Source organism: Capra hircus, chromosome 3, assembly GCF_001704415.2.
Source record: "Capra hircus breed San Clemente chromosome 3, ASM170441v1, whole genome shotgun sequence".
Taxonomy (NCBI): Eukaryota; Metazoa; Chordata; class Mammalia; order Artiodactyla; family Bovidae; genus Capra; species Capra hircus.
This window is the reverse complement of record NC_030810.1, coordinates 8,323,777-8,339,323: the sequence shown is the minus strand read 5'-3', so window position 1 is coordinate 8,339,323 and position 15,547 is coordinate 8,323,777. Positions and strand designations below refer to the sequence as shown.

General features: G+C 39.8%; 1 protein-coding gene across 4 annotated transcripts in view; it reads left to right on the top strand.

Moving 5' to 3' along the window:
• Positions 1-15,547, top strand: part of GIGYF2 (GRB10 interacting GYF protein 2) — a 131,892-nt gene that overhangs the window by 18,906 nt on the left and 97,439 nt on the right. For all 4 annotated transcript variants that reach the window (XR_001917299.1, XM_018041095.1, XM_018041103.1 and 1 more), the window contains one exon: positions 7,240-7,323. Coding sequence is in view for 3 of the 4 variants with exons in the window: in XM_018041095.1 (XP_017896584.1) it covers positions 7,283-7,323 (41 nt within the window). In the remaining variant the exon portion in view is untranslated. The remainder of the gene's footprint in view (positions 1-7,239; positions 7,324-15,547) is intronic.

Here is a 15,547-nt window from a genome sequence, read left to right as displayed (position 1 = left end):
TTGATTGTAGTTATATCCTCTGTATCCTGTAACCTACCTGTCTTGAACACTTAATATATTGACATTTTTTTTCAAATCGGTGAGTATAGTTATTGTCACTTCTCTCTCTTCTCTCCTGGTATGTAGATCCATGCTAGCTGTTGGATTACTGATACCTCTCCTTTCTCTTAACTCTTGCTGGTTTATATCCTCCTGGCATCCTGAATGATCTTTCTAAAGTGTGAATTTCATCGTGGACACTTTCTGGCCCAAATCTTTTCATAGCCTTCCATTGCTCTTGAGACATAAAATACAAAGACTTCTGTGATAATGGCCATGCTTTTTCAAACTGCACTTTATTTTTAGCCTTATTGAGCTAATGGATGGATAATCAGATAATCTCCCTGAAGAACCTCGTTGTTTTTCCTTTCTGCTTTAGATACAGTGGGTGTGGAAGAAGCTAGAGTCAGCGACCTTTGACTTCAGGTGAAAGGTTAGGGCTCAGGATGCCCAGCTGCATGGTCTCTTCTCCTTCCTGTGTCCTAGTGCGTGGGGTTTGGTGAGACTCTGTCTTTTCCCTTCTAGACCTCTTCTTTGAAATAGTTTTATGGAATATTTGGATACAAGTCTATAGATTTGCTTCCTAATCTCTGTCTCATTATGACTCCACACTGGAGTTCAAGATGTGCATGTATATTAAGTTATTTAGGATGGCTCCTCACATTCGTTTTGTCTAAAATGGTGTGTCCTTCCTCCCGATTTCTTTTCTGTTTTTTCTTTCCTTTCAAGATTTTCTATTCAGTTTCCAAAAGCACACCATCCCCAGTATTGCATGCTATAGATTCCATTCCATTTTTGCATCCTTTGTTCAGATTTTCCTTCTTCTCCTTTGGGGAATATTTTATGGAGTGTTTATTTGAATGGATCCTTGGTTTTGTATAAGCCACTGTAAAGGAAGGAGGATGTGAGGGTGGGCCTTCTAGGGTAAGAGGGTGGCATGAGCATGAACCACAGAAGAAGGAGAATGCAATAGAGAGTTGAAAGTTAGCATTTGGCTTTGAGTTTGGAGGTGAAACAGTGGAAGGTTGGGTTGAGAATGTATAGATTGTCAGATTGATGGAAACCTGAAAATACGAGAAGTTTTGACCATATACAGAGGGTTTAGAAAGATTGATCTTGTTGGATGTAATCAGAGGCAGAGTCAGGAGAGCAGATCAGACATTTTATTGTAGTAATCCAGACATGGGTTAACAAAAGTTCAGCTATAATGTAAGAATGCAGGTGGAATCTTGAAGGGAAATTGACCAAATTTCAGGCAAAATGATTACATATGAGGGACAGGGAAGAGGAGGGAGTTTCAGATGATTCTAGGCTTTTGAGCCTGATTGACTAGTAAACTGAAAACAGTGGTATGTTAGTCACTCAGTTGTATCCAGCTCTTTGCAGCCCCATGGACTATAGTCTACCAGGGTCCTCTGTCCATGGTATTCTCCAGGCAAGAATACTGCTGTGGGTTGTCATGCCCTTGTCCAGCGAGTCTTCCTCACCCAGGGATCAAACCTGTGTTTTGGTCTCCTGTATTGGCAGGTGGGTTCTTTACCACTTGTGCCACCTGGAAAGCCCCAAAACAGTGATACCTTGATCAGTTGTTGATTAGATAATCTGTAATTCACAGCAGGGGTGGAATTTGTGGGAGAATTTTCATTGCTCTTGCTGTAACAACACCCTCACTTCTTGTATGTGCTATGTCAAGGTGAAAATGAAAATGTTAGTTGCTCAGTTGTGTCCAACTCTTTGTAACTCCATGGACTGTAGCCCACCAGGCTCCTCTGTCCTATTCTTCAGGGAAGAATACTCGCGTGGGTAGCCATTTCCTTCTCCAGGGATCTTCCTGACCCAGGGGTTGAACCCGGGCCTCCCACATTGTAGGCAGATTCTTTACTGTCTGAGCCCCGATTTTAAATTCCCCATGATTTAGTTGGCAGAGTTCTACCTGAAGTACTAGTGGAGAGCACCATTGTAAATAAGATTCAAGATATCTAAACGGCATTTATAGTTAAAGGATCTGTGGATGCACTGAGGGAAGTTAGGAGAGAAACTTGGGGAACGGTGACTAAATTGGAAAGGAGTAAAGATGGGGGAAATGTATCTGTAAAGGTCTGGTCATGGAGGACAAGGAAGGAAATAGGTTCGAGAATAAGGCTATCTAAAGAGGCAGAAGAGCATGGTGGGGGCACAGCCTACAGAGTCTGGTTCAGATCCCAGTTTGCTGTAAAAATCAACTGTTTCTAATGATCACAAGTCTCGTGGGGGGTTGAGTTGACAACATGTAGCTTAGTGGGATATAAATGGTGGCAAAGCTTATACTCGTTTTGATACTTTACTGCATACTTAGAAATAGCAGTTGAGAAATAAGTCCCACTTTCCATTCCAAATAATTTATAATTCAGAGATATCGTGTCAGACAATCCAGTACATAGAAATAAATCTATTAGAACTGGGCTCATTTAATTTGATTTGGAAGGAGCAGTCTGGGGTGGGGAATTCAGAATTAGAAGCTATAGTACCTTAAATTAGATTTCTTCAACAGTCATAATTTTTAGATTTCCTGCTGTAATTCATAAAGGAGAATGAGCAGAACACCATTCTGAGTAATGTAGGTCTCTTTAGTTGATAATTAAATTGCTTGGATTACTGTCTTAGGTTCATAAGAGTTCTCCAGAAGACTAGCATAGGGCATAATCTTACAGAAACCCACATTATAAATGGTAGTGAGGCTCACAGCCCAAGGCATTAAAGAAACTTCTGAGCTTTCAGTGTTTCTGCTGTATGGTATTTTGACTCTTCCTGAAAGTTTGTAGGTGGATTGAATGACAGAGGACAGGAAAAGGATTTCCTTGGTTGATGTTCTTCAGGTGTTTCGTGAATCCAGGGCTTCTGTAACTTAAGACCGCTGCCTGTACAGCACAGCCTCTAGGGGCTCCGTTTGCATCCTTTGTGGTAATGACACTCCTGGAGTTGGTATTTCCAGGACCTGTGTAGCCTTGTAGTAATTTAAAGGGTAAAAGCATATTAAATCTCTTAAGAATGATTTTAGTATTTTCACAAATAGCACAAATAATTCCGTTTTTTATTAAGATTCACTTGCTTTATAAATTCAGTCTGGTTCAAGTCTTGACTTGCTTTATTAATTCAGAGCTGTTTTCCAATGGTCAAAGTCCCATAGGGGTTTGAATATAAAACAGTTGACTAGATGGGGCTTAAAATGGTGATAAAAAAACACTCCTTCAGGATGTTCCATATTACAACAAAATCTTACAGTTGTAGTCTCTACAAGAGAATTTGTTAGCCAAGTAGGTCCAGGATCCCCTGGAGAAGAAAATGGCAACCCACTCCAGAATTCTTGCCTGGGAAATCCTGTGGATAGGAGCCTGGTGGGCTGCCATTCATGGGGTCACAAAGACTTGGACACAATTTAGTGACTAAACCACCCACCACTTGTTGTTCAGTTGCTCAGTCGTGTCCGATTCTGCGACCCAATGGACTGTTGCACACCAGGCTTCCCTGTCCTTCACCATCTCCTGGAGTTTACTCAAACTCATGTCCATGGAGTCGGTAATGCCATCCAGCCATCTCTTCCTCTGTGTTCCCTTCTGCTGCCACCTTCAGTCTTTCCCAACATCATGGTCTTTTTGAATGACTCAGTTCTTCGCATCAGATGGCCAGAGTATTGGAGTTTTGGCTTTAGCATCAGTCCTTCCAAAGAGATTTAGGGTTGATTTCCTTTAGGAATGACTGGTTTGATCTACTTGCAGTCCAAGGGACTCTCAAGAGTCCTCTCCAGCACCGCAGTTTGAAAGCATCAGTTCTTCGATGCTCATGCTTCTTTATGGTTCTGCTGTCACATCCATACATGACGACTGGTAAAACCATAGCTTTGACTAGATGGACTTTTTTTGGCAGAGTAATGTTTCTGCTTTTTAATACGCTGTCTAGGTTTGTCATAGCTTTCCTTGCAAGGAGCAAGTGTCTTAATTTCATGGTTGCAGTCATTGTCTGCAGTGATTTTGAAGCCCAAGAAAATAAAATCTTTGACGGCTTCTGCTTTTTCTGCTTCTGTTAGCTATGAAGTGATATGATCGGATGAAGTGATATTATCGGATGCTGTGATCTTCGTTTCTTGAATGTTGGATTTTAAGCCAGCTTATTCACTCTCTTTCAGTTTCATCAAGGGGATCTTCAGTTCCTTTTTGCTTTCTGCCATTAGAGTGGTAACATCTGAGGTGGTTGATATTTCTCCCAGCAGTTGTGATTCCAGCTTGTGATTCGTCCAGTCCGGCGTTCTGCGTGATGTACTCTGCATATAAGTTAAATAAGCAGGGTGACAATATATAATATGCCATCTTGCCGTACTGCTTTCTCAATTTGGAACCAATCTGTTGTTCCATGTCCAGTTCTAACTGTTGCTTCATGCCCTTCATATAGGTTTCTCAGGAGGCAGGTAAAGTGGTCTGGTATTTCTGTCTCTTTAAGGATTTTCCACAGTTTGTTGTGATCCACACAGTCAAAGGCTTTTGTATAGTCAGTGAAGCAAAAGTAGATGTTTTTCTAGAATTCCCTCGCTTTCTTTGTGATCCACTGGTTGTTGGCAATTTGTTCTCTGGTTGCTCTGCCTTTTGTAAGGAGGACACTTGTCTTAATTCACAGTGGGTACCTTACCTGAGGTCTGGTCGTGATCACTCCCTTGACAAGTGATTTCAGTAGGGATATACCATAATTTAATTGAGTCTAGTATGCATCACTTGTGAGATTCTCCATTTGTGTATTACTAAGAAGGAAATAATACTGCAGAGTAAACTGAGGGCATAGTTCTTTAATTACTTAGAATTTTTATTTTACAGTTTTTAAAAAATTCTTTTAAATTTATTTAGCAAATAAGTCTAACAAATTTTCATCAGGCAGTATATACTTTGTGCATACGTTAAAAGAAGTATAGAAGAAAAATAGAAGTTAATAGAAGTAAAATCAATTGTTAAGGTATTCTTCAGCTTCTAATTAGATATTCTCCAGCTTCTGCACATTTTATGACTTTCCTAAATCATGCGTAACTTAGAATTGTAGAAGTCTCCTTCCTCCTCACTCTCCCCACCTTTGTAGTGTCAGGTCATTAAGGGTATTGGTGATGAAACATTTCTTAAGAGAATGCTCCATTATTCTTTCATCTTTCTGAAATGCAGTGATTTGGTGCTTGTGTAGTTCTTGAAAGCATTCTAAGCTGTTTAATTTTTTTCCCCTTTAAATATTAATACTTCAGGGCTGCTGCATGTGGCCTTGTGGATTATGCAGTGTCAATCTCACTAACAAACCACAAGCTTATCTTTTTTATGTGGTTTTTTCCCTTTCTCAAGTTCCGTAAAACAGTTGCAGTCATTCCTCCAGTGATGGAGAGTTACTTTACTACTATCCCATGGCTTTATTTGCTTTCTTTTTTGATACACAACATGTTTCAATTTAGAATTATAGCATAATTTTTTTGAAGGCATTGTAAGCAGCCCTTAAAATCATCTACTAGGAACAACCCAATTAAGAAGATGACAGTAATGAGCAGCTCTGACCAGGCTTTATCTATCCTTGTGTACACAATGACAACTGTGATACAACTTCCATTGTGGGCCAGTAGCAGTTGTAGCATGGCACTCATTAAGGTGCATTCCAGTTTCAGAGAGTTTAAAGTTAAAAGCCATATGCCTTATGTTGTTTTGGAATCATCAGTTGCTTATGAGGTGGTGAGGGCAGTAAGTTGATCTCATTTGAGTCTGATGTGCACGCTTATCTGGCCAGGGAAAGGTAATCAGGATTAAGTAAGAAGGAACTCTGCCTGAAACCCACGTGGTTGACATTTGTTGTTGTTCATTTGCTAAGTCTTGTCCAACTCTTTGTAACCTCACGGACTGCAGTATGCCAGGCTTCCCTGTCCTTTGCTGTTTCCCGGAGTTTGCTCAAATTCATGTCCATTGAGTCCATGATGCCATCCAACCATCAGAAATACCTTCCAGGAAGAGGGCAGATAGAGAGTTGACTATGGATGTTAGCACGCTTCTGCTTTGCCCTTTCTGTGTTTTGATCGGTATGTAGTTTATTGGTTTTAGATCTTTTAAAGAACAGTCAGGGTGATGTGATAAATCTTGTAGATATTTATCATGTGTTTACAATATTTATAGTATTTTCTATTTTCTAAACTCATTCTTTTTTTCAGCTTTATTGAGATGTGAAATGACATAACATTGTCTTGGTTTAAGGTGTTCATGTGTTGACTTGATTAATTTTTCAATGTATATTGCAAAATGATTATCACCTAGCATACATCTCCTTCTCATCACATAATTACCTTTTCTTTTTTTGTGTGTGTGTGCGAATATTTAAGGCCTGCTCTTAGCAGCTTTCATATGCATAATACAGTATTATTAGCTGTAATAGCCATGCTGTACCCTGGATCCCCAGAGCTTGTTAATCTTAAAGCTGTAGTTTTTACCTTTGACCAGTTTCTTACCATGTCTCCCACCCTTCAGTCCCTGGTAACCACCACTTTACTGTGAGTTTGGCTTGTTAAAGATTCCACATATAAGTAATACACAATATTTGTCCTTCCCTGTCTGACATTTCACTTTAAGTTCTGATATCTTAAAATTGCTCTTGAAAGATGACTTGTGAAATTGATTAGTGGATTATTTTCACTTAATGGTCCAAGATAATTTTTTAAAGAATCACTAGAGTGTAAAGTGCTAAGGAGACAGTGGGGAGAGTTGTGGCAGAAGCCGTGAGCTAGATAAGGAGAGGTCTTTAAGAATCTTTGATGTACTTCATGGTGATGGGTGAGCCATTGCAAGCAAGTAATACAAGTTATTAATAAAATGTAAATCTGTTACCCCTCATTCCTTCCCCACTGCCTAAAGGCTGAAAAAAGGAAATCCTTCATTTGGTCTCCAGTGCCCTGCATGGTCTGCTTCCACCTGTCTCACCAGCATCTCTTGTACCCTGCCTCCTTTTCCTGTGTAAACATAAAAAGATGGTGGATTGGAATTAAGGGTGGATTTATTCATTTTACTTTGCCAGCTGTATTATAAATAGGCATTTAAAAAACCTCATGCTGGTGACTGGTTGAGAGGAGCATAAGCAAAACATGCTCCCTAGCTGTACTTTCTGGGCTGGAATTCTGATTCAGTCTTGACCAACTGTATGGAGATGTTTTCTCTTGAACAGGTTTCTCTGCATATAAAAATCTGTTGTAAACATACGGAAAAGAATGGCAGCGGAAACACAGACACTGAACTTCGGGCCTGAATGGTGAGTTTTCAAAACCTCATCCTGTTCAGAGTTGCATGACCAGTTCAGTAGTAAGGTATTTGTGCAGCTGTTGGGGGCTTATAAAATGTGCATGTTTTAGAGACTTCGCTTTATGTGCCTAGTTGAAAACAATATAACCAGTCAGGAATAATTTATATTTGGTTAGTGACTGCATTTGTCCTTTATTAAAAAGTCTTCCTGTTCTGGTTGTATAATGATACTGAATTTAAAAGTCCTCATAGTCCCACCACCCTAGCAAATTATTTACCTTGTGTTTGAACCCTTAGGTAGGTTGGAGTATAATTTTATATAATTGTAACATTTTATATTTATATGTTCTCTGCTACAGTGTTTTGTGAGTGCTATTCATACTTATTTGGAAAAAATAGTTTTTATTGAATTATTGTTTGAGTTTTATTTTATTGATGGGCTACATAGGTGATCCAGAATTATACTGGCTATAGCCCATCTAGAATCAGGTTAGCATTTGCTGTAATACCAATTAATCAACCTTTGAGTCTCTTACAGATATGTTTGGACCCTGAATATGGAATTCTCATGGGATTTTGAGATCCATCACATTGTAGTGTGACTCTTTCCCCCTCTTCTTCCTTTCCCCCCAAAGTTGGTGATTGAAGATCCTCGTCAGTGGCGTGAATAATGATAGTTGCTTTTCCCATTCAGACCTTTAATCAGAGGCAGTATATAAAGTAGATGATCGGAATAGTGTCGTACATGTCCTTGATTGTTTCAGTGGTGGTGCTTTGATAAATGTTCCAGACTTCCTATAGTAACTCCCTATTTGAAGACTCTTATTAACTTAAATTATTACATGCATTTCTTTTTATATGTAATTCTTTAATTTTCTTGGTCCTTGTAGCTAGCATTTGGAGACTGAGGAGAAATCATTCGAAGTTTTAAGAACCGATGCAAGTTATATGCTTTGAGAGTTTATTTTGGAATTGTTGACCTAAATCGCCTGTTCTAGTTCTTATTTTATATTTAAAAAATAACTTTATTACCAAATCAATGTATACTTCTAAAAAAATTAGCAATTACAAGTGATCTACAACAAGATATAATTACCGTAATTTCACTATCCATGGTAACTGCTGTAATAGGTTGGTATATCGTTCTAGGTAGCTTTATGTATGCTCATTTGTGTAAATGTACATTTATTTTCATAAAAATGGGATCATACTGTACATTCAGTTTTGTAACCTGTCTAAAAAAAAAACATCAAAAGTATCTTTTTTATCAATAAATATTTTCTGTTACCTTAAATGGTTGCACTTTATGGATGTACCATCATTTATTTAATTAGTCTTCTAGATGTAGCAAATATAGGCTGTTCTCAGTTTTTCGTTATTATAAAAATTTTTTTGATGAATATTCTTGTAGCTAAAACCTTATTCACGTCTTACCAGGTGGCTTTAAATCGTACAGCTCAGTGTGTAAACCATTTAGTGTGCGGTTTTTTGCCTTCATTTGTAACTGCTGCTCTTTTGCACTTACACACTCACATGTCTTTTCTATGTGAAAACAGGGTTAAAATCATCAGCTAACTTAAGGAAGTTTTTTTTTTTTCCAAGTCTCTCTCTGTTAAGAGCTAAGAGAGAGAGACAGTACCAGTAGTTTATCGAAAACGAAAGGAAAAGAACCACTCCTGCTGATGCTGTCTGTAGAGTCATTACACATTTAACATGATGCTAAATGGGTTGAAAGCTATGCCCATGGGACTGTAGAAGTTTTGTTGAAACACAGCCACACTCATTTGTTTCCATATTATCTGGCTGCTTTTCCACTGTCCATGGCATTCTCCAGGCAAGAATACTGGATCCCCTCCTCCAGGGGATCTTCCCCACCCAGGGATTGAGCCGGAGTCTCGTGCATTGTGGGCAGATTAGATTCCTTACCATTTGAGCCACCAGGCAAACTCCATATATAGACATAATATATCTCATGTATTAAGTTACTTAAGTAACTCAGGTAACCCTGATTTAGACTGCTGCAGTATGACTAGAGACTGTTGCTGTGTTTTTTCTGCATGTACCATTTCATTCATTTTGAAACTTGAGGTAAGGAACTGTGTCCAGAATAACTTGAGAATCATAGTTTAGGAGGATTACACTGAATCAGTGTGTAACTCTGAAACATACAGAAACATTTACTGATACTGTATTCTTTTTACTAACATTTTTATCATGATGTAAAACACTATGTTTGGTAAGAGTTGTGTGAAATGAAGAGATTGATTTGACAGTAGGGAAGATGAGAGAGCAAAGAAAATTGTGGTAGGGACAGACCATGGATGACCATAAGCATGGACTTTTTAAGATAGTAGAAAAGATTGAATAGAACCTTTAGGTCTTAGCTGGTAGAATCTGGTAGAATCATTAGGTCTTAGCTTATCTTTATATTTAGCATAAAGAAATGTATTCTATAATTACCAAAGCAGTTTTAAAAAGAGTATGATATACTTAATGGAGGAGTAAATCATTTTTATATATAAATCGAGTCATTTTAACTTCAAATGCTACCATCTTAGAGGTTTTCTGACCATCTATAACAACCCCCCCCATTCCCTACCTCCTTTCCCTGTTTAATTTTTTCTTTACAGTCTATATAAAAATATAACATGCCAATTATTTTACTGATTTTCTTTATTATTTATATGCCATCCTTCGGCCCCCACTAGACTGTGCGCTCCTTTGAGGGCAAGTACTTTGGTCTTGATTTTTGTACACTTTGCATTGCTGTAACGTCAGTGCCTGGCACATAGTAGATACTCAATAAATGTTTATTAAATGCATGAGTGAAGTGTTGGAAAGTAAAGTCGTTTTTAATATTTTGCTATTGTCAATATGTATACACATCCTTTAATAGTTCTGTTTGTGTTACTGTTGATTTCCTTTGGAATAATATCTTGGAAGTGGAATTTTAAAATCTGAAGTTTAATTTTTAAGGCTTTGGATGATATATGGACAGACTGACCACAAGAAGGATTGTATGAATTTAATTCCCATCTGTTGCCTGTTTGTTTACTCTCGACAAAACACAAAGTACTACCTTAAAGAAAAAAAACTTTTTTAGTTCTAAATCTGGTAGGTTTCTTCTTTTTAAAGAATTTTTTGTTAGTCCCAGTAATAAGATAATTCACACTCAACTCCAGAAAACCTTGGAGGAAGCAATAGTTTTATTGCTATAAAAAAGCAATATTTTTCCTTGAAAGGAAAAATAGATGTCAATTACCCTTAGTCCTGCCACCCAAAGAACCGTTGTTAATATTTTGGTTCCTATTCTTCTTTCTTTGCAAATGATTGTGTACTTCAAGACGTTCTAAAGGAGGAAAACAAATTCATTATAACCTGCTTTATTTTGGTATTTTATTTTTTTTATTTTGAGCATCCAAAATCTGTTCAGATAAATTGGATAATAAAGGAATTTATCATAAGGGAAAGAAATGATTCCAGACAGTTAGCTGGCTTTATGGAGAAGGAGCCAAGGAACTGGTTTGGGGTTTCTTCTGTCTCATCTCCATGGCCTTAAGGAAACGTACCCAGGTCTTCCCTTGCAAAGAATGAGGTACTTTTGTTTTTCCCAAAGCACTTTGTTTAGACCTGTGTTAAAGTGGTTATGACCTCGTACTGTGTCTGTTTATATCTGTTTAGTTTACTCAGAAAAGAGCTAGTTCCATTAAGAAAAGCACTGTATTTCTCAGTTTTGGTAAGTCCATTGTTTAGCTAGTGTGGGCACTTCATAAATGTTGAATGATTCAGGTCTTATGGTGGGGGACATAGGGCAAGAGAATTCAAAGCTGAGATTTTTAGATTACTGTTCATGATCTTTGTTGAGTTGTGAGGGAAATGAGAAACATTCTGGAGGATGGAATTTATTAATAGTCCCAGTTTTCAAAAAGAGTAAAATGATAACTGCCATCTGAAGGAATTTGTTGTTATCCTAGGGTGCATTTTAAAAGAGAACATTAAGAGTTGTTTAGAAACATTTTATGAAGGGCCTCATGGTTTACATCTTGGGTTAGGTAAGGAGATAAGGAGGCAGCAAGGATAAGGAACATGAGAAAGTGAAGGCGCTCAGTTGTGTCTGACTCTTTGCGACCGCGTGGACTGTAGTCTGCCAGACTCCTTTGTCCATGGATTTCTCCAGGCTAGAATACTGAAGTGGGTAGCCATTTCCTTCTCGAGGGGACCTTCCCAATCCAGGGATCAAACCCAGGTCTCCTGCATTGCAAGCGGATTCTTTACCGTCTGAGCCACCAGGAAAGCCAAAGGATATGGTATCTACTTTTGAATTATTTATTTAGTGGGGAAGCTGACACTAAGTAATTTCACTGTCAGTGTTATGAGGGGGAAGATCCCCAGAGGATGTAATGGCAACCCACTCCAGTATTCTTGCCTGGAGAGTCCCATGGACAGAGGAGTCTGGCCGGCTATGGTCTGTAGGGTTGCAGAGTCTAACAGGACTGGAGTGGCTTAGCATGCACACACGCACATTGTAAAAGGAGTATAACGCTCATACAGGATGTTCAGCTGCCCGTTCGATGCCTGCATCCATCCTTTATAGTTTTCCAAAACTGAGCTCATGAATTTTGCCCTTTTAAATTTCCTCTTCTATTTCATCTTAACATCACAGTGTGCCCGTTAGCTCAAACCAGACATCTTGGAGTTATCCAGATCATTTTCTTTTACTTCCATATCCCTGTGTCCAGTCCATCACAATGCTATGTCAGTTCTACCTCCAAAATACTTCTTGAACCTATTCGTTTCTCTCTCTCTTTATTACCTCCAGCCTAGTGTAAGCCACCATCATCTCTGATATAAACTAAAGGACAGGTCTTCTAATGTTTCCTGTCTCCTTTTCTTCTGTGTTGTCCCCACTGCAGCCAGAGTAATCTTAAAATGTAAATCGGATCAAATTGTCTCCAAAATCCTTCACAGTTTTCCATTTGTATGACTGTTTATTAGCTTTTCCTTCCATTAGCCAATTAGTTCTGTGAACATTCGTGGGTACTTGTGTGTAGCCAAATACCCAGGATCTAGATCTCTCTCCCTCCTACGGCCCTCTTGCCAAACCCCTGCTGCTGCTGCTAAGTCACTTCAGTCGTGTCCGACTCTGTGCGACCACATAGACGGCAGCCCACCAGGCTCCCCGGTCCCTAGGATTCTCCAGGCAAGAACACTGGAGTGGGTTGCCATTGCCTTCTCCAATGCATGAAAGTGAGAAGTGAAAGTGAAGTCCCTCAGTCGTGGCCCTACTCTTCGCTACCCCATGGACTGCAGCCTACCAGGCTCCTCCGTCCATGGGATTTTCCAGGCAAGAGTATTTGAGTGGGGTGCCATCGCCTTCTCTGTTCCAACCCCCTACCCTCCTCCTGCTTCTCATCTTTTCCTTTCTTTCTTTCCATTTAACCTCTCTACTTCCAGGCAGTTCCTATGGCATCCCAGGTGAAAACAATTAGAAAAAATACTCCAGACAACAGAAATCCTGTGTGAAGACAAGTGGACGGGAAACTATAGGTTTAAGTGGGAAATTCCAAGACCTTTTGCCTTGGCTATATTGTGAAGCGTGGGCGAGAAGAGCTTGCAGGCAGCCTTTCTATGTTAAGTTTTTTATTTTACCTGATCATTGCGTGCCAATGAACTGTTAATCGGGGAGCATTTTATTCAAATTTGCTTTTGAAAGAAATAACTGGTAGTAACGTGGAGGATGGACTTTGACTGGTTAGATCATTTAGGATGCTGTTGTAGCAGTTGAGGTAATGAGTGTGAACAATAGAAGGTTACTTGGCCAGAGGATGGTTTGAGAGATTTAGGATTTAAAACTGATTGTTTAGTTGCTAAGTCCTGTCTGACTCTCGTGGCTCCATCGCCTGTAGCCAGCCAGGCTCCTCTGTCCATGGGATTTCCCAGGCAAGAATACTGGAGTAGGTTGCCATTTCCTTCTCCAGGGGATCTTCCTGACCCAGGAATTGAACCCATTTCTCCTACATTAGCAGGTGGTTTCTTTACCACTGAGCCACCAGGGAAGCCCTTAAACCCTGGTAGGATGTGATAATTGGCTATGGGGGATGATTCCTAGACTGTTAACCATTTGCTCAGTAGATGGTGGTATCCTTACCTGCCTTTGGGAATACCAGTGATGAAGGAGGTTTTGAGGGAGGTTTGGGGTCTGTTAGACCTAAAGGGCTGTGAGTGGTTGAATAAGAAAGCCTTATTCTGTCGGGGAGAGTTCACACCTGGAACTGAGTCAGAAGTGCTTTTAGATTTGTACATCTTCACACATCTACGTGGACATTCTAAATTACTTTCGTAAGCTGAAGTTTGGATTTGAACAACAGTGAACAAGTGAGGATTGTGGGTGTTGGGGAGGGGTGGTTTTGGAAGGCCCAGCTGCTGTTACCTGTCAGTGACTACTAGTACTCCTGGGATTAGCACTGGACCTCCTGTGTTAAACAGATCTCCGTATGGCCAGGAAGATGAAGATGATCAGGAGAGGGAAATTGCGTTCTGGCCTAGTGTTGAGGTTGTTGAACTTTTCCAGAGCAGTGGAGTAGTGGGGAAAAGCCACGTTGTGCTGGGTTTTGAAGTGGTTGGGAAGTGAGGTGATGAAGATATCTCTGAAATGAAGTGGAAGATGACCAGTGCTGCATCGCCAGAGAGGGATGCTGCATTAGAGGACTTTTAAACAAGTCACTATTAGATGTATTGCGAGATGGGTGGAACGCTGATAGGGAAGGATGGAGTTTCTAGAAGAGAGGGCTGCATGGAGCACGATTCTAGAGGAGGCAAAGGTCACTGGTGGGTTTTTAGGGAAGGATGTTATCTAGATATGTTTCGGCTTTTGCAGATATCTGTGGGTGAAGGAGGACTTGGGAAAGGATTTGTTGATTACTAAGTGGAGCACAGCCATTCTCCTGGTTCAGGCTACCGTCTTCTCTAGGTTGCATTATGCTTAGCTTGCCTTCACAGTAGCTGGAGGACTCTCTTTAAGTATGCATTCCTGGTCATGTTACTCTTAGGTCTGGTAACTGTAAGAAGTGTTCTGTTCCTAGGCATGGAAAGCCCCTGGGGGTTGTTCAGTCGCTCAGTCATGTCTGACTCTTTGCAACCCCATGGACTTCAGAACACCAGGCTTCCCTGTCCTCACTATTTCCTGGAGTTATCAAATTCATGTCCATTGAGTCAGTGATGCCATCCAACTGTCTCATTCTCTGGGGATTGTTGGGTGGATTTGAAACCTTGTGAGGAGCAGATGAAGAAATTACGGGTGTTGGATGAGTGAGCTGGAAAGCCTCTAGTGAGACATAATAATTGCAGATACTGGAATGATTTTTCCATTAGAAAATGGAAGAGCGCTTAGATGTGCCCTCTAGTGGTAGTCACTCTTAGGGAACATATTAAGATATTTTAAACTGATTTTAATTATATAGATGTATATTTAAAAATTAATTTTTGGCAGACTGAACCATGACTATTTTAAAACTTTGAGATCTCACTGTTGGAAAGATTTTGATCTTTTTAGTCATAAAAACCTTTGTTTCTGACTCTTGGTTCTGCTGGCTGTGATTGTGGATAAATGGCTTAACTCCTTGGCTTTGTTTTCCCCATCTGTCATATTGTGGGTGGTTGTGAAACTTAAATGAGTATATGTAACCTTCCCACCTTCAGTTCTCAGTGGATATTAATGCCATGTTTTCAGGGAAGAGCCCAAATGTTCATGAATGTGATGTGAACCACTGTGCTGGCAGGTTCTTCAGCAGCGGTTGGTTGGGTCCTCCTTTGTGGGCATGTTGTTTTCTTACTGACTTGTTTAGCCTGTCTTACAGGGAAAGACTAGAGATCTCTTCAAGAAAATTAGAGATACCAAGGGAATACTTCATGCAAAGATGGGCTTGATAAAGGACAGAAATGGTATGGCCCTAACAGAAGCAGAAGATATTAAGAAGAGGTGGCAAGAATACACTGAAGAACTGTACAAAAAAGATCTTCATGACCCAGATAATCATGATGGTGTGATCACTCACCTAGAGCCAGACATCCTGGATTGTGAATTCAAGTGGGCCTTAGAAAGCATCACTACGAATAAAGCTAGTGGAGGTGATGGAATTCCAGTTGAGCTGTTTCAAGTCCTGAAAGACGATGCTGTGAAAGTGCTGCACTCAATATGCCAACAAATTTGGAAAACTCAGCAGTGGCCACAGGAC